We start from the raw sequence: 24,618 nt of genomic DNA, 5'->3' as shown, positions 1-24,618 counted from the left end.
TCGGACTCCTCTTGGGACCCTGATGGGGGTGGCATCACGTCCACCTGGATTGCTCCACCACCTCCGGGCAACCTTCTGGCGGTGACCTGAGGCCCTGAAGGAATGGGGGTAAAGTTAAGGGAAAAGGAATCTCCCAAGAATCCCAGAGCAGGAGCTGTGGTGGGCGAGGCCCTTGGGGGCTGAACCAGGGAGGCGGTGATGGAAGGAGGTTCTTGATCTTATTCCTGATGCTCTGCAGCACAGCTCACCATGGATCGACTTTTGTTCCCGCTTCCTCGGAAGTAACGAAACCTGGGCGCTGTATTTCCTCCCCGCCCTGCAAGCTCTTTTCTGGACTTTGCAGCATCCCAACCTCTTCCCGGCATTGGGGACTCAGGTTTCTGTCCTGCTGCACTGGTTAGCACACTCCCTTCCTGGGCACATGGCTGCTACAACCTGGTTTCCCTTCCGGTGGGATGTCCTCGGACACGAGTGGCCCCTTTTCCCTCAGGAGCAGGCAGAGCCCCCACGCCCCACTGGATGGGTGGCCGGTCCTCGTGGAGCCCTGCGCGCTTTGCGCCTCTGCTCTTCTCCTGGAACAAAGGATGGCACCTCCTCCCTCTTCTGGCCTGCCTTCCACGTGGAGCCTGTCCCTGGCTCAGACCCAAACACGATGGCGGGAGCAGAGCGGCGGAGGAGGGAGGCCGTGGGAACCACTCTCCCAGCCCCGCTGGGGGCGTCGGGACGCTGCAGCTGCCGTGACAGCCAAGTGCAGGCGGCAGAGAGAAGGGACCAGTGTTTGCTGGCTTCTGGGGAGGCATCTATTGCCAGGGCTGCAAGACTCCTTAGAAATCTGGGCACTTCCAAGTTCACTGAGCAAGGGAAAGCGCTTGGCAACCCGGCAGGACTTTTTTTTTTTTTTTTTTTTTATTTAACATCTTTACTGGAGTATAATTGCTTTACAATGGTGTGTTAGTTTCTGCTTTATAACAAAGTGAATCAGTTATACATATACATATGTCCCCATATCTCTTCCCTCTTGCATCTCCCTCCCTCCCACCATCCCTATCCGACCCCTCTTAGGTCATCACAAAGCACCAAGCTGATCCCCTGTGCTATGTGGCTGCTTCCCACTAGCTGTCTATTTTACATTTGGTAGTGTATATATGTCCATGCCACTCTCTCACTTCGTCCCAGCTTACCCTTCCCCCTCCCCGTGTCCTCAAGTCCATTCTCTAGTAGGTCTGTGCCTTTATTCCCATCTTGCCCCTAGGTTCTTCATGACCTTTTTTTTCCCCTTAGATTCCATATATGTGTGTTAGTATACGGTATTTTTCTCTTTCTGACTTACTTCACTCTGTATGACAGACTCTAGATCCATCCATCTCACTACAAATAACTCAGTTTCATTTCTTTTTATGGCTGAGTAATATTCCATTGTATATATGTGCCACATCTTCTTTATCCATTCATCCGTCGATGGACATTTAGGTTGTTTCCATGTCCTGGCTATTGTAAATAGTGCTGCAATGAACACTGTGGTACATGACTCTTTTTGAATTACGGTTTTCTCAGGGTGTATGCCCAGTAGTGGGATTGCTGGGTCACATGGTAGTTCTAGTTTTAGTTTTTTAAGGAACCTCCATACTGTTCTCCATAGTGGCTGTAATCAATTTACATTCCTACCAACAGTGCAAAAGGGTTCCCTTTTCTCCACACCCTCTCCAGCATTTATTGTTTCTAGATTTTTTGATGATGGCCATTCTGACCGGTGTGAGATGATATCTCATTGTCGTTTTGATTTGTACTTCTCTAATGATTAATGATGTTGAGCATTCTTTCATGTGTTTGTTGGCAATCTGTTTATCTTTTTGGAGAAATGTCTATTTAGGTCTTCTGCCCATTTTTGGGCTGGGCTGTTTTTTTGATACTGAGCTGCATGAGCTGCTTGTAAATTTTGGAGATTAATCCTTTGTCAGTTGCTTCATTTGCAAATATTTTCTCCCATTCTGAGGGTTGTCTTTTGGTCTTGTTTATGGTTTCCTTTGCTTCCTCTTTTTGGTTGTCGCTTGGGGAGGGACATGGAGCTTGGGAGCGCAGAGCTGGGAACTGAGGCAGCTCTGCCCACGTTCTTCGCATTACACCACGCGGCCAGCTGGACTGAGGGGCCTCTCATAGGGACAGCAGGCCTGGACTCCGGGGAGGCAGCCAGCGATTCAGGAAGAGCGGCACAGGTGCCCGCAGGCAGCAGCGGCAACAGCTCCTACCGTGCATTCCAGCAATTTTTCAGAGGATCAGACCCAGTAAATCCCTGTGGAGCTACATGCAAATGAGATTCTTCTTCCTGAATTAGTTTCTGGCAGCTCCCTTGTTCGGGGGTGGGATGAGGTGAAAAAAGTTGGCAAAGAAAGGCAAACTGACATTCATCTTTTTTACGTAGTAGAATCTGTAGCAAGGACGTTTCTTACCGCGCTGATTTGACTGGAAATGGTTCTGACTCTTGGTGCCCCCGGGGTTAAGGTCCAGCTCCAGGGGACTTGAGCTCCCCGGGAGCTGCTTTGTGCTCCGGGGCTGTCCTCCTGAGTCCTGTTCCCGAAGGTACAGAAATAGGGTGTCACTGGGGAGAAGGGTCCCTCAGAGCTGGGCAGGGAGTGCCCCTTCACCAGGAACCCGGAGTATCCTGGAAGCCTTCACTTCAGGAAGCCCACAGGGACAGGAATACAACACCGTCACCACCGAGACTTAAAGGACATTTATTATTTTTTTTGAAAGGGTGGAGGGGGACTTTACAAGGGTCGGAAGCCGCTAACCAGAAAGGAAGATAAATAAAATACAAAGCCAGTATGTTGTGGCAAAATTCCAGAAAACACACTGAAAAAATCTTTACAGTTTAAAACTGCTTCACTTTATACATAATTACAAATTAATATACAGCATCTGGGTTTTAACCCCTTTTTATCTAATAGGATTCAGCACAGAAACGTTCATTTAGCATTTGAGAACAACAAACTAGAGCAGAGGTATAAGGTGCATGGTAATCACCCTCCCGCATGTCCTGGTGTCCCCTGCGCGCCTGGCGGGGCGACACGCCAGAAACCTCAGGCTAAACCGTGACCGTGGGCCAGCCGACCGGGCGGGCCCCTGTCAGTGCTCTGGAGCTGCCCATCCTGGCAGGTGGTCACAAAAGGCAGACGCGTTCAAGGGGGTGACGACTGGGGTGAGCAGAGACTGGGCTCAGCCTGGGCGTCTGGAGCAGGCTGTCACCGTCTGCGGCAGGAGAGACGTTAGCTAGCTGGGTCTGCCTGTCTTTAAACCTTAGCAAGATGGAGAACTCACTCAAGGCCTGTCGAGCTTTTGACAAATTAAATTCGATTGGTACATGGAAAGAAGCCTTTGTTTTTTTCCCTCTTGTGGCAGCACTAGAAGACTTTTCACTTTAAAACCTGGCCAGCAGGCAGTAGATCCCAAAGCTCCGGTTAACTAGGAATGTTACACTACATGGAAAGAAAGAAAATGACGAACCAAACCAAAACAATCTCTTTGCCCCTTTCCTTGTCTCCGAGGGTCAATCAGAGCAACAGCGCCAGGTGGGGCCGTGACCCCAGGACCACAGGTGTGTGTGTGCCACACTGCCCCCGCTGCAGGAAAGCAAGGCGCACATCCCTCAACCACTGCCACCGTGGAATTGGCAGGGTTCTTTCTGGGCTTCCACATTCCAAGTGTGTCCACACCCCTTGGCAGTGTCTGGGGTCCCCTCCAAGCCACCCACTTCATGGCTGCTGAAGCCCGCTCACCAGGACCGTCTCTCTCAACGCGCCCCGACCCCAGTCCCTGGGCTTAGCTGTCCTCTGGGCACAACTGGCCCCCCATCAACGCTGTATCAACAACTGCAGCTCCAAGGCCGATAACAAATCCTTGGGGAGAAAGAACCGGCTGTGGAAAAAGAACCTTTGTGACCAATGGATGAAATAGAAAGTACTTCTGTGAACGGGACCTTCGGGATTGAGTTCTGGCCCCTAAGGTTATGGTGCTACCTTTTATTTAAGGCGGGGCCTATTTATAAACCCTACACACAATACCCACTCTCCAAATAAAGGTACGACAAACCCCAAGGATCTTAAAAATGTGTGCTCACTACTGCTAATACTAGGGGCTTGGGAAGATAACAAATAAGGGAGACCATCAGCAAAGTAACAACTTTTAGTGGTATTACCCTGAGACATGAGAGGAAAAAAGGTAAGATTCGTACCTTTCCAAAAAAAAAGTCTTGATAAGGATTTCTTCCCCACAGACAGCTCTCATGGGGGGTAGAGGATGGAATGTTGGCAAAGGTTGAATTATGGCAATCTGCATGTTTTTAACCCTCTCCATTTTCAAAGAAAACAGTTAGCATAGTTGATTGTCTCGAAAGTGAAGCTGACTGTAGAGAGCGTTTAAAGTGCACATGCCACCCGACTGGGATGACGACCGACCATTGAGATGATGTAAGTTTTGAGAGAAGATGCAGCCTCCTTCCAGGCAACTCACGAGATTCTGGAACTCTGGATGGTGTTTCCATCTGTCCCCCAAAACCTAAACACAAGGAAGGCCAGGCATCTGATTTCCGGAGCTAGAGAAGCACGGCCCCTAGCGTGGGGACACTGTGGAGAACTGAGTCTGAGCTGTCGTGGGAGACAGCCCCTTCTCACATGAAAGACACCTCAGTAACCAGGTCAGGCCTCAAGGTCAGAGGAGACCTCAAGGCCATCAGCAAAAGCAGGAGCAGCAACAATCCCAGGTGGTTCCCCAAGCGCAACAACAAAATCCCCGAGTTCCTTATCAAAGGGGGAGAGAGAGAGGATGAAGGCATGGAAAAGCATGGGTCCGGGTAAGTGGTCCTCTCTCTGCACCGCACACTGTTCTGGGGGAGATGCCTTCTGATTCTGATTCTAAACTTGTCCAACCACAAGCTGACCAAAGTATTTTAAGTTAGTGGGGTGCATGGTGAAGGGGAAAAATCATCATTTTAAAAAGACTACCACCGAATAACCAAGGCAAACGAAACTTCACAACTAGTTGGGAGTAAAAGACCCTTTAAAGTTGAAAGCCAGCTGTGCAGCTATATACAGAAACTCAGCGTCCAGGGTGCTCTTTGTGAAGAGCCTGCGTTAGGGCAAATGCCGTCAGCACTGAGCCCTGGTTTCAAGCCCGGACACAGGGAGGCCCGGCCTACACGGACAGAGGAAGGAGGACGCAGGTCCTCACTCACCAGCCCCACCCCTTTACAGCAGAGCTTCTCTCTGTGGGACGGGGACCCACAGAGGTGAACCTGAGCCAGCGACAGGGACAGACGGCTGGGCTCCCTGTGGATCTGAGAAAGGCACGACAGGCTGGCCGTACTCAAGCTGAGCTGTACGGACTGGTGGCGGGAGGCAACCTAACCTTTTGCTGTTTAGGGTCCTTGTGGGTGGCGGAGGGGGGTACATCAAGGTTCAATAGAAAATCAGCTGCTTCTGCTCAAAGTGTGTTTCTGAAGGGTAAGAAATCTCCACGACAAAACTAGGCAAATGTAGCCCATGGGTGGCAAGTTTCTTAACTCTCAAGCAAGGAAGAAGACATCCCTTGATCAAAGTATGAGGTGAGGGTGGGAGGAGGGAAGGAAATGGACCCCTCCCCCAATGCTTAATTTTCCTTTGGGCCTTCGAGGCACTTTGACAGACACGGGGGAGTAAGGAAGCAGCACCCGCTGCTTGACTGGACAGTTGAAACCGTTGGGCTGGTGTGTTCACCCTTAAAACACACACACACACACACACACACACACACACGCACACACGTGCACACAACACACAAATAAATAAAACAAATCTAAGCTAAAAATTTTAAACCAGACCTCTTTCAAATAAACTGAAAGATAAATATCTCCATCTGCAAGGCCAGCTTGCAATTCATCAACAAGCACCAAGTTACAGATTTTTTTGTTTTTGTTTTTAAAAAGTATGTTCAAAGACCCATGCTCCTGAGGGGCAAAAGGCAGGAATCAAAGACCACATTTAAAGCACAGAATTTTCCAGGGTCTCCCCTCCTGGGGGGTTAACAAGTGTGGCAGGTGCAGGGGCCTCAGGGAGAAACATCCTGCACCTCCCGGCTGGTGACAAGCCTCAAGGAGTACAGATCAAAACGCAGTGGGACAAAACGAGAGAGAAGGAAAAGAACAAACAGGCAGCATCTGTGGGTTCCTCAAGGGGTAGAGTACAAAAACCAACAGGCCTTTCGTTTTTAAAACTTTTTACAGAAGTCAAATTTTGCCAGGCCTCCTGATAGGAGAACTTTCCAAGCCATACCTTCTGGCCAGCTCTTCTCTCGGTCTGTACTGGTGGGAACCGCTTCATATGGGCCTAACACACCCACCTGAACCTGCTTTTCGGCCAGCCGTCTAGTACAGGGTGGGCACGCCCTGGCAGCAGCAGAAGCAGGCGGTCCCTGTGCGGGTGGAGCGCCGATGGGGCCACCGTCTCCCACGGCGACTGCCAGGCGGGAGCAGCTTCCCTGGGGAGGCACCTCGAGGTCGCAGGAGCACTGCCAGGAGGCCGTGGCCACTGCTGAATGGCCAGTGACCACCAAAAAGTGTCACGCCACAGGGGTGACGGTGAGGAGGCCTCTCTACTTCGTCTGTGCCCAGAACATGTGGGCAAACATCTTGGAAAGCCCATGTATGATTTCGTTTAGACTTGATAAAATTAGATGTTTGTTCTTTTTAAAGTGACTGAAACACCAAAATCAAGGTGTTTCAAGATCGTCTGCTCTTTAAAGACATCAAGCCTTCTCTCACTGGTTCTCACAAATGTTTGTCGTCCCTTCTGAAGTGAAATGAGAAGTACACGCGAAAAGGGGTGAGGCGTGCAAGGGGTGAGTTTACAGGGAGACAGCCTGGGAGGGCTAGTGGGTGAGGCTCTGAGTGCGCGCTCCCTGAGCGGTGGCGGGCAGCGCCCCTCGTGCGGGGCTTGAGCCAAGCCCAGCAGGCATCTGGTACAGACCGTGCACAGTTCTGGCGCACTCCACGTGTATGTGCAGACGGGCTACTGTACGTGTTCAGATGAAGTCCAAACTATCTGCTGTTTGATTTTTGGTTCTGTTCCCTAAAATAAAAGGCAGTAAGAGTTTCAGACCGCATTTGGAAACACTCTTTCAGCCTCTAGGAACTCCTGACATGTCCAAAACCATCACCTGGACTTCTGGGGCCACTACTCTCGGTGTAACATCCACCATCCAGCAGGGCTGGCCCCAACCCGAGAGGCATTGGGTTGCCAATCCTGGGCCTCCTTCCCCACCCTGACCCCCAAGACCATTTGCTCTTCTGGTCCAGGACCTGGGCAGTGCAGGAGGGCTGGGCGCCGCAGGGCACGGGTGTCAGTGTAGGAGAGTGCGCGCACGGGACAGCAGGGGGTGGGGCTGTAACCGTGGCGGGACAGGAGCGGCTGCCTCGGAGAGGAACGGGGTCAGCAGAAGATCTCCTCCCCCTCTGCGGGTACTTCGGATGCAGGGCCATCTGGAAAAAACGAAACCAAGGCGGAAAAAGAAATTCAGAACAACTGCTCTTTTCACCGGTAAATTCTGTTCTTTCCTCCCCAGACACAAGTCTTCTGGGATGCAAACAGATGCCGGGCTGGTGGGCAATGACATCTGCCAGCCGGGCCTCCAGGTGACGTAGTGCATGAGGTCGTCAGTGATGTCCTCCGTGTCTACAGCTCCTTAAACTTTACAGAAACACTAGGCTTGCTGTTTATAAACAGGCCCGGAAATAGGGATTTCTCTTCAACCTCCCACACAGAAGGGAGAGAGCAATCCTAATGAGAAGGACTCAGACCTTGTGCAGTGTGATTTGATAGCACGCCCTGTGGCGGCAGGCAGGTCAGTTAATCCCGAGCTTCAGCTTCCCAGTGTGTCTGGGGGTCAGCAACACCTCTCTCACAGTCACCTGCAGGATTAAAGCAGCCCTCAGAAAATGCTCACCAAGCCCCTGTTATTAATATTACTGGACCAGGCCTAGAAAGGCAGGGAGGACTGTAGCTGCTTCACTGAGGTGAGTTTCAGCTCCTCAGCTGGACAGTTAAGTGTGAGAACTGGGCCCGCACTCTCTACTTCGTGCACGTGCCACACAGAGTGGGTTGTTAGATATTCTCTGAATCTGTGTTCTTAGTGTAAGTTCCAACAGTCCTTTGCGGGCAGAGCAAGTGGGTTTGGTGAGATGTATGTGGCTCAGCTTTTACACACCGGAATGGCAGCCACCTCTTTTTAACCACTCCCATGCCGCCAAAGCCACCCACTCTTCAGGATCCAGGGACTACGCGGCCAGAGGGAGACCTGGTGTGTGTAACTCACCACCGGGCTGCGAGCGGCTTCCTTTGTTCTTCTTCTTTTTCTCCTTCTTTTCCTTTGGCTTAGCTAACCCAAACAGGCGGGTGGACGTGGACACTGGGGTCTGGCTCTGACCCTCTGGTACTCTGTTTGTCTGGCTGGTGGAACCCAGTATGTGAAAAGGCCCCTTTTCTTTGTGTGTCCGAGAGATGCTGTTCCTTTTTGGGGACACTGAGAGTTCTGAGTCCAATGACCCTGATTTGGCTATGGAAGGTGCCGGCGGCAAGAGGGTCTCCTCAGGATTCGGAAGGAAGGATGGGATCCTCATCAGCCTGGTGTGTTGATGTGAAACCTGCACATGGTCAAGAGAAGGGGTCTGACTTGGAGGCCGGCAGCATCCCCAGTGCCTACTCAGTGAACACTACCTGAGGTCACCGGCTGTGTCAGTGGGTCAGCCCCGTGTGCACCCACTGCCTTGGACTCCAGGGAAATGGTAAAAAGATTCTGTTCTTCTCAGTTCCATTTCCTCCCTCCCTCAGGTAGTATCTATGAAAGTGCTAAAAATATCATCTGATACCATTACTATTTTTATTAACAGCAACATAAAGAATTAACAGTAGCTTGGAAGAGGCAGCTTAGAACTCCCATTCCCTGAAGAAGCAGGAAGAGCTGCTTATCCAACGACTGATTTACATGGGGGTGTAGATAATTATTTCAGGGCTAAGAGATTATAGAGGTCTGTTCAGGTTAAAGGGCAGGTAGAGATGTGCTTATATCAAGATCCTAGCCAAAGGTTAAACCAAAGATAAAGAGAGATAATCAGTCTAATCTGTGCTCCCGCTGGGCCTTGCAGCCTTCCCTGTGGAAGCCATCCTTGTGTCACGAAAAGCACACAGAGCCACTGGCTACTCCCCCACAGATGTGAAGAACTCTGCAGGAAGCTAAACTGCTCCCTCTGGAAGATGTCAGTTTCCTTTTCTTTCATGATCCAAGGTCAATCGATCAAACAAATGGCAACCTGAGTATCAGCAGACAGGAGGATCTGTGCGCTCCCAAGCTTCCCACCTGCCACAGGTGCCCCGTTCCAGAATAACCGTAAAACACCACTGAAATAAACTCGGGGGGGTCAGCGTGCTTCCCACATACGTAATTCCTTCCCATATTAGTAGCAGCTGCAGGAGAAGAAAGGTTTCATCCACAGTAGCAAGACAAATCAGGAATTAAGCAGAGCCCAGATGCCTGAGCATCCCTGAGCAGGAATATCCTCTCTCCGTAAGAGGGGCTGCCTTCCACCATTTGCTGGGATGGGCTCCTCCCTGTAGCTGATGCCCACTGACCCCACCATGTGGGTTCTTTCAGGAACTCAGGCGTTACTGCTCTCTGTGAGCCCAGGCACTGTACTCTGGGGGGACCTGTGTCCTCGGTGTGTTGTCCCCATCCAGCTACAAGTTCCTTTAGCTGGGCACCATTCTGATTTCTTATGTGGCACAGGGCAGAGGGGTTGCTCCCAAAATCCTGGACGGCTGACTTCCATCCTCAGAGATGCTGAGGCTACTCCAGCCTAAGCCACTGAGGGCTGAGGGAAGTGCCAGGCATCCATTAACTCCCCTGGCCAAACCCCAACCCATCATGCTGAGGGATGCGAGAAAAAGGCTCACTTCCTCACCTGCCCCCTGGTGGTGCATAAAGAGATCTGTAGAAGCAGCCTTTATATTATCTGCCTACTTTCCTCCGCTTTTCAGAGGGTTCTTGGTTATGTGGGTCGTGACCCGGCCCTACAGCGACTCGGCCCCCCAGCGCCCCGTACCTGGCCGACGTCACAGTCGGCGGGCCTCTGGCTGAGCCGGTCGGCCTCCCGCTTCAGCTGCTCCTGCTCGCGCTCGAGCTGCCTCTGGGCGGCGCGCAGGCGCTCCAGGTCGCTCTGGTAGGCGACCTTCCTGTGCTGCAGCTCGTCGTGCTCGCGCTCCAGGTCCTGGCGGCCGCGCCGCAGCTCGTCCTCGCGCTGCGCCAGCCGCGCCTCGCGCTCCTGCAGCGCCCTCTCGCGGGCCTCCCACTCGCGCTCGCGCCGCCGCTTCTCCTCCAGGTGCTGCGCCTGCTGCCGCTGCAGGTTGGCCAGGTCCTGGCGCTGCTTCTCCAGGCTGCGCTGCTTCTCCTGCTCGATGAGGGAGCTGGGCCGCGACGCCGTCCGCGTGAGCGCCCGCTCGGTCAGCAGCAGCTTCTGGTCCTCGATGTAGCTGTCCTGCTGCAGCACCACCCCCTGCGGGGGAGACGCACGAGGGGGAACGATGCGCCTCCGCCCGGAGGACGAGGATGCCACCCCAGACTACGGCCCTCCCCTGGTTTCTAAGCTGCTCTGGGAAAATGCTCCAGTGTAACCCTGGGCGGCAACCAAGTCACAATGTCAATTGTGCGGGGACTCGGATTTTGCAGTCAGTGGCTTTGTCTAGGGTGGGGAGTGTGTGTTCTGGAGGTGGGAGGAGGTATGAACTGGACTGGTTAGAAATTGAGGATATTCCCAGAAAGCTGTGTGGGGAGGGTCACCCTATCCAAATACCACACAGAGACATGGAATATGGAAACTTACAATCCTACCAAAGGCCTTCCGGACTGAAACCACCTCCTCTGTGCATGTCAGCACCCCATGTGCTCTGGGGCATGGCTGTCAAGGGTACCTGCAGTCCACCACGTGCTTATCAAGTCTAGTCTTAGCAGCTCGATGATACTCTAACCACTGCATTCTGGAACCTTTCTCATCATGAGAGCCAGTCTTCTCTAGTCTGAGGGCCCCATTTACCCATAAGAAACCTGTAAACCTCAAAGATCCAGGCCAATAATACCCTGGTCACTGATTCTCTCGAAACAAGGAAGTGAAGGGATAAAGGAGAAGGGCACACACCTGCAAAGTGCTGAGGAGCTTGTGGAGATGGACGACGCTCTGGACGACCTGCTGCAAAAGGCATCAAAGGACCATCACCTCAGACTCTGAGGCTCAGACCCCAGCACACTGCGTGTCATCTGACAAGAACCCACCCTACCACACAGCAAGGGGCTTGCATTTGAACCAAGTACTTTCAGACTGAAAGCACCACAGAGAATAAGCCGGTACAAGTAGCCAAGAAAAACAAGATCAAACGAAGTAACTGTGTATGTAGGAGGGAAGTCAGCACACAGTGAAAGGTATTACAAAGCTCCAATTATTTAAAATGACTGGCACAAAAATGGCACACACACCAATGTAACAAAACAGAAAGCCCAGAAGCAAACCACAGCATTAGTATACGATACAAAGAGCATTTCTAGTCAATGGAGAAGGAAAGAATATTCAGTGAATTGTTCTGAAAAAACTGGCTAAATCTTTGGAAGAAATTAATTTGGGATCCACAGAAAAAACATTCAAATGGATTGAAATGTTAAGTGTAGAAAAGAACTGTAAAAGAGCTGTAAGAAAATGTGAGAAAGTTTTCTGATCTTGAAACAGGGAAGGCTTTTCAGAGACAGAAACAATGGAAGAAACCACACACACACAATTTCAACTTTTACTATGTAAAAATGTACAATAAAAAGGCAAAGCAAACAGTGAACAGAACAAGGCAAAAAAAACCACTTTAATTTAAAAAAGGATCTCGTAGATCAATAAAATAATGAATATTCTAGTAGAAAAACAGGCACAGAACATAAACCAGCAATTTACAAAAGAAGAAATACAAATGGCCAATTATATAACATATTAAAAAGGATTCAGCCTTATTTGAAATCAGAAAAATGCAAAAATAAAGAAATAACCACTTGAACTTATCAACAAAATGTCAATTAAAAAATAATTCCCACTGTTGGTGAAAGTATGATGAGAATGGATACTCTTGTACTGACAGGGATAAACGCTGTATAACCTTTCTAGAGAGCGGATGACATGCTGAGGAGATAATCAGAGCCGTGCAAAAAAAAAGTATGAGGATGCTCTTGGCTGCATCATTTAAAAAGCAAAAAAGTTGGGCTTCCCTGGTGGCGCAGTGGTTGAGAATCTGCCTGCTAATGCAGGGGACACGGGTTCGAGCCCTGGTCTGGGAAGATCCCACATGCCGCGGAGCGGCTGGGCCCGTGAGCCACAATTACTGAGCCTGCGCGTCTGGAGCCTGTGCCCCGCAACAAGAGAGGCCGCGATAGTCAGAGGCCCGCGCACCGCGATGAAGAGTGGCCCCCACTTGCCGCAACTGGAGAAAGCCCTCGCACAGAAACGAAGACCCAACACAGCCATAAATAAATAAATAAATAAATACATACATACATACATACATACAGAAAAGTGTTCACAAGTATACAGCTTCACTGATTTAAAAAAATAAAAAGCAAAGAAGTAGAGAAAGAACCACTGGAAATATTAAATAAATTATGGCACATAACATAATAATGTGCAGCTGTTAATTAGCATGTTTTGTACGAATATGCCCTGGGGAAATGCTTCTGGTGTGTCAAGAGGAAAAAAAGCAGGATATGAAGCTCCAGGGAGTAGTGAAACAAATTGTATAAAACTATGTTTATGCAATTCACACTCACACATAAAATACATGTCCTGTATAAAAGGCTGGAAATATGAACACCAAACATTTAATAGCAGCTATTTCTCAGTGGTACTATGTTTACTTATTTTTTTCCTCTTTTACATTATTGGATGTTTTCCAAATCTTCTACCACAAACATGTATTCCTTTTATAATATTTAAAACACAAAAACTTATCAGGCTTAGCTCTTCTGAGAATACGATTTACCCCTCATTTAAGTTTATTCTTAATTAACAGAGAGAGGGAGAAGTCACAGCAGACCAGCTGACTCTGGCTGAGCATCCGTAGTGTATAATCCATGCTGGAATGCCTGAAAACCACTGGTCTTGTACTGTCTCTTATCTGACTCTTCTCACTAAATATGAGGGGAAAGTTGCCAGGTGAAAAAATCAACCAAGGGCTACTTTTTAAGCAGCACCAGAGCACAACAGCCTGTGTGGGAGCAGGTTTACTTCATTCAAGGATGGACACCCTGAAGGGGGTTACGATGTCAGCGTGTAGACTAACAATGCCAACAAACAGAAGACAATACCCTTTTGTGTTTTAGGGAAAAAATGAAAGATTTCCTTAATCTGAAATTTCAAAAGAAAGCTCCTCAGGGACTTAAGGTATTCTATTAAAAGCAGGAAGAAACACAGAGAACACCCTGAGCGGTACACCCTAGCACCCCACTGTCCTGGGTCCAATTCCAGCCTGCTGATACAGTCACACTCTTGGAGTCAACTAGGTTTGGAGATGGTAGTAACCTTGGGGAGGATTTCCTAAGAGGGACCCAAGGAGACGGGGAAACAGTGAAAGACGTGGGTTATCCTGCAGGGTCAGCAGAACTCAGCGGAAGGCAGGTGAAAGACTTGCATGGGGACCTGATCTCTAGCTAGGAGACGACAAGGCTACTTTTAGAGTGACACACACAGAGCGAAAAGCAATGCTCGAAGAAGAAGACTCAAGCTGAGTTGCAGGATAAGAAATTATTATGCAAAATCACCCACAAGTTAATTTGCCACGTTCCAGACTGTGGCTTTTGGTGCCAGGCTTGTGTTACAGCAAAGGTGGCTACAAATTCTACTCAGTGTGTGTGGATGGAAAGAAATCACCGTGGGAGCTTCATGGCCCAAGTTTAGAGAAAGCAAGGGGCTTCTCAAGGACAGAGAAGCAGAGGCAGTACTCTGGCAAAAGGGCAAGACAAGGCCCTGGGGCCAGGGAAAGGAAACACAACCGCACAGATCAGCCCGGAGCCAAGCTTGTTCATCATGGCAAAACAGAAATGAGTATTCCTAACCTAGCAATTATAACAAAATCATATTCTTTTAAATAGCTCATAATGTTCTCACCTCACTGTTTCTTTTAAGCATAAATACCAGGTTAGCATTTCCACCCTATAAAACAAACAAAAAAAGTGCATTTAAAAACAACGAAGACTCTGAGGCAAAAATGATATTCAGCGTGTGTCTGAGTTATGCTGTGACTTCCCGTTTTCGTTCTTTTCTACAGTAGCTTCTCACTGCAGGGCAGTGAAGATCTGAGGCTGAACTGTTACTGAAGCCTTGCAAAGAGTTCAGGTGGGTGTGTGCATATAAACGAGCCTCTTAATGAAACTGGTCCAGCCACGGCTGCGGCAGAGCTGTGCACGTAGATGCGGTGTCTGGAGACAGGCCCAACGGCCAAGAACGTGGGGCTCTGAATCGTACTGTTTGCTTAAAAACGTGCTTTCCTCTTAAGATAAAACAGGAAATAAAAACGGCAAATTGGGCATCCAAAACAAAATCAAAGTAGGCTAATTTCAAAGACTATGAATTTAGAGGAAGTGCCAGGGAGGACTTAGGGAGTGTATTTTAGAAAGAAATACCTTTTTCAGACCACTATCCGATTCTGTCCTCCTAAGATCTTGACCATCATCTCCCTCTTCCTTCTCACCTCCTAAACAAACAAACAAGGTTTTTTTTTTTTTGCAGTTGTAAAACAGATTAGCCTAGGAAACACTATATACATAGCTTAGGGACAGAATATTTCTGAATCCTATTAATGCCAATGGCAGCTAAGTGATTGATTATTAATAATTTTACTGATGCAGAAGAACTAGAAGCAGAAAGGAAAAACAAGTGTTATGACCCCCCTTTGGCTATAGCTTAGCTGAGATCTCAGGAAAACCTCTTATATTACTCAAAATGAACGTGACATTCATAGAGGTTCCTGAGTGTTTTAGCAGCTAGATACTCATTAGGATCTAGACTAAAACATTTACTGACTGATTGGGACAGAGGAGATAGAGCTACCACAGTACAGATCACTTTTAGTTGTGATAGTTAAGGATTGCCCATAAGAACGCATGAGCTCAAAACCACTGACCTTTTGAAGCATTCATCTGATGGCTGTCAAATCCTCCAAAGGTCTCCGCTCTCCGGGGCAAGGAAACGGGGCCTACCATGCCTTCTTGTTCAACAGGGCTGCTGACAGCCTGCCCAAGTGTGCCTCCCAGGCTTCCACTCACCAAACCCTGAAGGATCTCCACTGCAAGAAAGGAAACATGCAAAACTGACATCTCCTCTTTCAATGGGAAAAAGAAAATCTCATGGTAATACACTATATGTACAGGGAAGATGAACAGAAAATTCCAAAGTGACTACGTGACTTCCTTTGCTCAGAGAAAGCTCTCAGCTCAGGATACATGCATTAGTTGGATTCTACTGGAAATGCAGAGATTAACTCTTCAGCCTTATTCACATGAGACCTAGGAGATTTAAAAGGGTACAGGGAAGGCAGAGTAATTTACTGGAAGGAGCACAGCTCTTGGAGTCAGATCCAAAGCAGCCAAAAGGAATTCCCTAGGAAGTAAGGTGAGCCAATTTGAGAACTGCAGTTCAAACTGGCAGGCTTTTTGCCCCTCCCATAGGGTGGTCAAGGGGCTAGAGCAGTCTAAGCATCTGAATTCTCAAATCCAACCAGCTAGGGTTCTCTTCTAGAGCAGCAGTGTCCCACAGAAAGGAGAAAGTGCTGAAAGTGGAATGAAAATTGAGCAGGAGAGAAGCAACAGAGATAAAGGAAAAAGAAGGTCCAGATGGAATAAGGGAGGAAACAGAGGCAGGGAATCTCCTAAGACAAGCCATTGTTATTTTCTAAAAACACTACATGAAAACAATATAAGAGTCCGATGAAGTGAAACAAGCTATCTGAGCCTAAAAATTTAGGAAATGTATTTCACGCAAAAATGAGCAACAGAAAAACATCAAAGTCAAATCCCACACAAAGTTAAGAAAAGGCAGAGAGAGAGAAAGAACAAGGGGCAAAACTTCCCTACATATAATAAAAGCACATCAGAGGGACATGTCCATAAAATAAGTGAGTTAATAAAATAAAGAAAATGACACAAGACATGAAAGAACCTAAGTCAGAATCAGAAAACACAGAAAGGAGGTGGCAAAACTCAAGTGGAAATGGAAGGAAAAAAGGTATCCCTTTAAGATATGAAAACTGAACTAGAATATGAGAGCAAATAAACCCAAAAGAAAATGACTTAAGATAATAGATGGTGAAAGGATATTTAAACATTAAAAAGATGAAGCTATAAAAAGTACTATGGGAAAGCAAGTAGTATTGAAGACAGGCAAAGATGATCCAACATATGGATAGTGGGAGTTCCTGAAGAAGAAAATCAAAGCAAGGGTGCAGGAAAAATACTAAAAACTATAATATAAGAATACATCTCTGAAATCTGAAAAATCTGAAACTATATATCAAAATAGAACACTGTGAACCCCAGAACATCATTCCAGAATAACCAACACCAAGGTATATTCTAGTAAAACTACTCCGATTTAGGGGAAAAAAATCCTTTGGGCGTCTAGGCAAAGAGCATGCGACTTACATGGGGAAAATCAAATTACGATCAGACTCTGCCAGCAATGCTTTACGTCAGAAAAAAATAAATAACATATTCGAGAATTAAGATACTCAGAGGAAGAAAACGTGAACCAAGGATTTTATATCCAGCAGAACAGATTTTCAAGTATAAAGGGCACAAATTATTACCAATGTGCAAGGACTCGGTATATTATCCTCGTGAACCTTTCCTGAGACATCTACTAAAGAATAAGCTTTAGACATCCAAAATGACTGGAGAGACACTGATAAAAACTGGTGGTGGTTCTTGCAGAATGAAGACTACAGGTCGGGTCTGAAAAGGGGAGAGTGCCGTATACAGTGGTTGTAAGCTGACAGTATAGACAGAGTACAGCTGGTAAATAAAAAAGGGGGGAGGGAATGGGGATAGCATAAAAGAGTCATATTCAGTGACAGTAGTTTTAGTATTGTTATTCTGATGTGTATGTTAGGGTAAATATAGGATATTTTATTTCTACGATGTATCCTTGAGAATGAGGATTCACAATGTGGAAGAAAAGAGATACAGATGTAATATAGAAGAGATTAAGCCCTGTAGTCCACAATTTGAATTAAATATATATCAGTGTGAATTCATCACCCCATCCCCTCACGCACACACACAAGTATATTTCCCCCAAAGCGGCCCACTGAAAAGGCCCAACCTAGTAACAATGAAAACCCCAGCAGCAATAACCACCCCTAGCGCCTAGACAGTGGTCTTGAAACATCATTTCCCACTAAAAGAAACCAGAGCTTCTCAGAAAGATGGCTAATTCCAGGTATGGGCAGAAAACAAGATGAGCCTGGAACATCTTAACATAGCAAATAGCAAAGCAGCTCTCAAAGACTGCTGGGGTCACGCCAAAAGGACTCAGAGGCCCCACAAAGAGGTGCCCCTTGGCAAAGAGAGGACCTTTTTAACTTTTAATAAGGATAAGAACTGCAATGACTTGAAGCGCATCAGACATATTTAATTCATGAGTCTATAATAGTATATTAAAAGTCCTGGTCACTTTCAGAGAATGACCATAAATCAATTCACTACTTTGAAAACTGGTAAATAATGGGGGGGGGGGGGGGAGGGCGGAAATCAAGCATTTATCCTTTTATCTTGTTTTTCCTATATGTTACAAAATAAAGAAGACAACTAGACATTTTGTGTCCCCAGATGAAAGAGCACAACACTACGGTAACACAGCTTGCCAAAGGGATTATGTCTGAGCAACTGAGCCTCCGAGTCCAGCAGAGGATCTGAAGGAAACGGAGGGCAGAAGAACAGAACCCCTGTGTGAATAAAACCCAAAAAGAGAAACCCATAGGTCAAAGCTCAAGGATAAATTGTGTGGAAAAGAAAGGGATGGTGGGGTGGGTGGGAGACTGTAAATAAAGAATCCTAAAAGGCATATCAAAAACCATGAATACAGCTGAACCACAGGGTCTATGAACAGGCACTTGGCCATAAAACCATAAAGAAACCTAAGTGATTACTATAAAAGTCACAATATACCTGTTCCTTTCAGGAGGGAGGGAGAGAGCTCTGATGGGGACAGGACATGTGGAAGGGCTTTTAGGGGTTTCTTGACCTGGGTAGTAGTTACAAGGATGCCCACCTGATAATAATTTACTAAAGTGAAATATGTATTGCGTTGTTTTCTGTATTTGTGATTTATTTTACAGTAAAAAAGTACGAACTGGTAGATAATATTAGTGTGTAAACCACTGTGGGAGGAGACAAAGAGGGGGGCAATGCTGAATGTAAATTACCCTCATTTATTGCACTTTTCATTAAAGGCCCTCCTTTGAGAGCCTCTTCTGTGTTGGATCGGAAGAGGATTCTAGAGCTTTGAGTTGGGGAGCAATCCTCTGGCAAGGGAGTGCTGCACTCAGTCATGTCCCGGAAAATCATCTCCTTCTCTTCCAGTAAGAGTAGGATCTGCTGGTCCTTTTGTTGAAGTTGTTCTGCAGGTGCACAGAGAAGAGATCTGGTGACTTGACTGTTCACTATGATGAGATGACTAAGACATGAGCACCACCTTGTGGTAACGCATGGAACCACAAGGAACACAGCTTCCCCACTTTCTTTTTCATCATGAAGGCAGTATCAAGTTTTGACCTGTAATGTCTACCTGGAAAACTATCCCGGGTCTTTCGAGGCAAATACTAGAATTTCTGACATAACAAACTTGCACTCTGTTCCATTCTCCTGCCTCCTGTTTATTTCTCAACCCACACACTCTTCTCTGGCTTCTGCCCATCACTCTGCATCTGCTCTTTCCAAGGTTACCCTTCACTACTGAATCCAGTGAAGTCTTTCATTTCATCTTTTCCAGCATGGATGACTTCCCCCATTTAAAACTGTTTCCCGGACTTCCCTGGTGGCGCAGTGGTTAAGAATCCGCCTGCCAATGCAGGGGACACAGCTTCGAGCCCTGGTCCGGGAAGATCCCACATGCCGCGGAGCAACTAAGCCCGTGTGCCACAACTGCTGAGCCTGCGCTCTACAGCCTGCGAGCCACAACTACTGAAGCCTGCGCACGCCTAGAGCCCGTACTCCGCAACAAGAGAAGCCACTGCAATGAGAAGGCCCCACTAGCTGCAACTAGAGAAAGCCTGCGTACAGCAACGAAGACCCAAGGCAGCCCAAAATGAATGAATGAATGAATAAAATAATAAAATAAAATAAAACTGTTTCCCTCCCCATCCGCTTTTGAGGACACTGCTGGTTCTCTTCCTACCACTCTTACTCCAGCACTTTACAGACCAGACCTGCCACCTGCCATGAATGAATATCTGGGCTCCCCCCACCCCCCAGCCCCGGGCTCCATCCTAGACTCCTTTCTATACTTTACATGCTTTCCTGTCGGGGACCTCAGTCACTCCCATGGCTTCAATTACCTCTTATGTGCTGATAACTCACAAAAGGCACCCCAAATCCTACCCACGTTTTGAGCACCAGACTGCTGAGTCCCACTGTCAGGCGGCCCTCTCCACCTAGACGCCTTGTTCTCCGCAGGTCAGAAACCTCTGTTCTCCCTTCTTGCCACCCCGCCTCCTCCCTGTAGGCTGTGGCCTCTTCCTCAGGCAACAACACTGTCATCCCCCAGTTACCCAGCTGGAAATCTGGGAGCGGTTTTGTCCCCTCACTCTGTCCCACCACCCACAAGTGGTTCCTTATTTCTTACTCACGTCCATCCCCACTCCAGCCCATTTCTCACCAAACTTATCCCAAGAGTCCCCCAACTGGCTTTTCCACTCCCAGTGGGCTCCCCCAGCCCCCCAAGCAATTCTCCCAACTGGTGTCAATACCAATTAAAAAAAATTTAAGTTTAAATTTTACTAAAGAAATTGTATCTTTCCCTTGTTGCCTTTCAAGATGTGGTGGCTTCCTGGCTTAACCTCCCGTCACTCAGCCCTGACTCTCCAGACATACCAAACCTTCATTCCTTGGCAGACATGTCAAGTCCTTTTTCACTTTTCACCTAACTATTCTTCATCTGGTGAGGTAATTTTTTTCAGATGTAGCTCACGTGTCATCTTCTCTGGGAGACTCACCACAGGCAGGATTCGTGGGTCCTACACACTTTATATGTGCCTGTGGTCTAGGTGGCCTGTCATTTATGTAGATCTCCCTTGCCAGAGTGTGGGTTTCCCGATGGCAGGGACAGTGTTTTAGGAATTGTTGCATCCCTAGCACCTAGCGTTGTGCCTGGCCAGGTGCGTCATACATGTGAAAAGAAGGCAGTTCTTATCTCTGCCATCCTAATCACAGGCAGAGATTAAAAAATGTGATACTGGCTCCAGTCTAAATCTGTCCATCTCTTCTTTTTTTTTCTCCCCATTGAAACAGAATGGAGTAATAAGTAAACTCCTTGGGCGCCTATATTTACTTGACTCTGGGCCTTACTTCTACCCAAAGCACAACACGTATTTACTTCAGAACACTCAGCAAGCACCGGCAAAGGGGCACGAGCACTGCGCCCTGCAGGTGAGCAGACAGGGAGCACAGCCCTGGCTCTGCCATGAACTGTGCGTGTGTGTGACCCTGGGTTGCTTGGCCTTCATGGGCCTCAGCTTTCTCACCTACACAGTGGGGATTACAATACAGGTCTTGCAGGGATGCCACGAAGACCACATGAAACGGTAGGGCCTCGACAGATAGTGGCCAAACATAACCCATAGTACACTTCTCCCCAAACCACCTCATGACGGATCTGGAACGCAGGGCACAGTGGCGGGGGGACCCGATAAATGGATTAACTGGAAAATTCTTTCCCGCAAGTACCTTTCTCTCCTTGTTTTAATCTTAGATGTGACCGTGAATTCTGGCAGATTCTTCTGTGACAAAGTACAAAGACTGTCACCAGGGTCCAAGGACACTGATACCGAGATGAGAGACCCAACATCCCCTCGATCTAGTATCAGACACATTCCTACAGCCATTGCTCACCGGGACCTGTGCCAGCTCAGATTTGGTTTCTCTTTTGTTAGGAGCTATGCCCGTCCCCGGTTCACATGCCTGCCGGGACGGCTCTGGGATGGAGGAGCAGCGGGGACCCTACGGGACTGCAGATGCCCCCAGACAGGGCCTCAGACCGCTTCCACCCAGCTTTACCTTTTAACTCCCGAGCTTTGGTGTCCAACATCTTCTTTTCTTCCTCATTCTCACTAGGAATTCCTTCATCTTCATCTCTGTTCCTAACACAACCACAACAAAACAGCACATTCTGAAGATGTCAATTAGTCTGATGGCGGCCCAACCATTATGAAACCACAGAGGTGCCAGGAGGCAGGGGTGGGCCAGGGTGTGTGACTCACAGGGTGCTGATCGTGTCCTGGATGATCTGAATCCAGCTGTTCCGCTCCTCTTTGGAGCTCGCGTGGACTTCCACCATCTCTGGATCTTTCATCCCCATACTGATTAGGAATAAACCTTTCTCCTCGTGTGCTACCTCTCTTACAATCAGCTTCTTTAGAGAGATCACCGTTGACTTCTGGTCCTGGAAAATGGGGAGAGCGCAGATATAAGACATGGATACAACATTCTAGCTCTTAAGACAACCTCCATCTAAGGTAAGACTAGATGCCTTTTAAAAGCATACGGCTCACTCACATTTTATCCAACAGAAAAAGATTTCCAGAAAGGAAACTAAAATTTAAGGTTATCAAGGTTCGAGTCCTGTTTTCTGCACGATGAGTCCCTTCCGGTTCGTCACAGAATCTGGTTGGCAATGTTATAAATTGGCAAGATTTGTAATACGTAATGTGTGAGACATACTCCAGTGACAGATTTCTTTTTAGATCAAATGCCAAAGGCTCTCAAAAGGATTATGAGGGAACAGAAAAATAATTGGTGGGGAGGCAGGTGGGCAGAAAATTGCAAGGGTATGTAAGAAATGACTCGGAGGCATTTGTCCTGAGCCAATTCTAAGAAGGTGGGAGAGCAGTAATACAGTGTTAACACTCACCACCTACTGTCATGGGTTTGAATACTATTAATTACAAACAGCAGAGACAAACAATTCAGCTTACCAATGACGCAAAGACGTATTTCTGGTCTTTTTCTTGAAGGAAAACTAAAATGTCAGTAAGCAGGACCGCTTGAACCTCTGTAGAGGGGGGAAGGGAAGAGAGAACAATGACCACTGAACGGTGAAGCACCTTCAGGGCACTTCATTAAAGGAAAACTCAGCAACACACCCGCACAGCACATTATTACACTCCTCCAAGGCAAGGGCTTGACATTTCTGCAGGGTCCAGATCTGATCATTAGGTTTTTAGAGGCATTTTAAAATGGGATTTATCACCAAAGCCTTGTCTTGGGAAGGTTTAAGCACTCAGTGCTGGAAAGATATATCCCACAAGGCAAGATTTTTAAGAATAAATACTTTAAGAGTAAAGCTGGAAAGCAGGACTTTAACAGATGCTAAATAGCAACACATTCTACAGGTCATAATACTCAGGTCACAGTATTTCTCAACTTCTGATCATAGTAATGGGAAGAAGGCGTGGGACAGCAGACAGGAAGGCTGCCAGAAGGTGATGTACAAGAATATCTCAGTCTAATGAAAGGCAGGCTTCATCCACACGTCCTAGAGGACACGGATGGCTAGACGACACCCGCTGCCGTCACAGGTACACGGAGTACAGTGGCTCCGCTCCCAGCTCCAACACAGCACAGTCAACCTCAACCCTTCTGCACCGTGGAAACAGCCTTCTCTTCTTCTCAATTAAGAAAAAACAAAAGCCAAATTAACATCTCTAGTTGGATCCAGGAATCAAAAGAATGCCACAAACTCTTGCTCTAATCCTCCAGGAGTATGAAGTGACATTTCCCATTATTCCCTTAAGGACAAAGTGGGACCTCCCTGGAGGTGAGCCGTCTACTGAGACCTAACAGGTCCCTCTGTACCACCTTTACTCTGGAAAGGGGAGCCTACAAATCTTTGGGAAAACAACGGGCTGACTTATGCAGCCGCCTCCTGGGTGGTCAGGACCCTCTTGGCCTTTTCTACCACTACTGCCAAAACTGGGGTGCCCTGTGTAATTCACTGCAAAGCTATGAGGAAAACAGAAGCAAGGATGTCTGATTCCTAGGGTGGTCTAGTTTTTCAGCCTAGACCACAGTAATTTTCCATGCACTACCATTAGTTTTGACAAGTTTTTTTTTTAAAAAACTTTACTTTTAAATCGTTCAGGTGTCTGCCAAAAAAAAAAAAAAAAAAAAAGAGCTCTAAAACGTAAGTTTCAACTTTTATGGAATCCTGAAGTTTACGTGATCACAGCGTCAGTAGATCAGAGAAAAGCAATCCCATCCCTTTCAAGGGTTACCCAACACAGGACTGGCTGTTCTTGGCACAAGTCATTTTCACTTGGGGGTGAAAATGACTAAACACCAAACTCTTATCTCCACTGGAGACATTTTAGGCCAGAAAACCTATCGTTCTGCCATTGCTTTGACCGCAACATTATTCCAACAGCTGGAATCTATCAGTTTTTATTTCGGGAATGAATAAATAAACTGCTGTGTAAAGAAAATACAGCACTGGCAGCAACTCTAGGAAATCCATCCTTACAAGAGCGGGCAGGTGCTTCTCTACCACCAGGCTGCCTCCGACACGGCCTCACAGTGGCGGTGAGGCCAGAGCCCTCAACTGTGGTCTCAGGACATCACAGAGCACCAGGGCTGGAAGGAAGGAGCTGCAGGGATCGCACAGTTCAAGTTCATCATGGAGCAGTGAGAGGCACAGCTGGCTGGTGGCAGGAAGGGGTATTTCTTCTCTCTGAGATGACCCTGCCCGGGGGAGCCCTTCCCGGATCGCTGCAACAATGACCGCCCTCGTCTCGGTCACTGGTACCTCCGCATCCCTGCTGTCCTCTACCCTGCCCCCAGCAGCTGAACTACACACACTCTAACTCACCCCTTTCTTGCTCAAACCCTCCATTCTGAGCCCATCTTTCGCTCACTCCCATCACCAGCATCCCTGCCAGCCCCCTAGTCCGGAGCACGCACCCACCCCAACCTGGCCCCCGGCCGATTCTTCAGCCGTTATTTCCTGCCTCACTCTGCTGCCAGAGACCCCGCCTGCCCACCCCTCCCGACGGGCCAGACCCTTCAGCTCCACGCTTCCACGCTTCCTCCTCCCTTCTGCCTGGCTCCCTCCGCTTGTCCTCAGTTCACGCCTCTCTATTCTAGCAGCCATCACACTGCAGAGCGAGAACCTCTTTACAGGTCTCTTCATTCCGAGCCCAACTTCTATGCCGGGTGTCCTGCGACATTCACCTTTGAGAGCAGCTGAATGCCTGGGATTTCTTTACTCTGTGGTCTGAGCATGGTGAGACCCTAGCTAAGGACTCCTGGGAATTC

The 24,618-nt window shown here is 47.9% G+C and overlaps 1 protein-coding gene across 11 annotated transcripts in view; it reads right to left on the bottom strand.

Annotated features, from left to right (window-relative positions):
* Window positions 1-2,716: 2,716 nt before the first annotated feature.
* AKAP13 (A-kinase anchoring protein 13) overlaps window positions 2,717-24,618 on the bottom strand; it is a 342,139-nt gene continuing 320,237 nt past the window's right edge. For 10 of the 11 annotated variants that reach the window (XM_068557294.1, XM_068557256.1, XM_068557264.1 and 7 more), the window contains 11 exons: window positions 22,284-22,360; window positions 21,570-21,751; window positions 21,367-21,449; window positions 18,519-18,713; window positions 15,222-15,383; window positions 14,722-14,792; window positions 14,207-14,251; window positions 11,213-11,263; window positions 10,124-10,573; window positions 8,341-8,668; window positions 2,717-7,507 (listed from right to left, as the gene is read on the bottom strand). In XM_068557294.1, the coding sequence (XP_068413395.1) occupies window positions 7,458-7,507; window positions 8,341-8,668; window positions 10,124-10,573; window positions 11,213-11,263; window positions 14,207-14,251; window positions 14,722-14,792; window positions 15,222-15,383; window positions 18,519-18,713; window positions 21,367-21,449; window positions 21,570-21,751; window positions 22,284-22,360 (1,694 nt within the window). In that variant the 3' untranslated portion in view covers window positions 2,717-7,457. The remainder of the gene's footprint in view (window positions 7,508-8,340; window positions 8,669-10,123; window positions 10,574-11,212; window positions 11,264-14,206; window positions 14,252-14,721; window positions 14,793-15,221; window positions 15,384-18,518; window positions 18,714-21,366; window positions 21,450-21,569; window positions 21,752-22,283; window positions 22,361-24,618) is intronic. The other variant, XM_068557275.1, reaches the window with a different exon arrangement.

This window comes from Eschrichtius robustus, chromosome 1 (assembly GCF_028021215.1).
Source record: "Eschrichtius robustus isolate mEscRob2 chromosome 1, mEscRob2.pri, whole genome shotgun sequence".
Taxonomy (NCBI): Eukaryota; Metazoa; Chordata; class Mammalia; order Artiodactyla; family Eschrichtiidae; genus Eschrichtius; species Eschrichtius robustus.
Note: the sequence above shows the minus strand (reverse complement) of the source record. Positions and strands in the feature narration are given on the sequence as shown.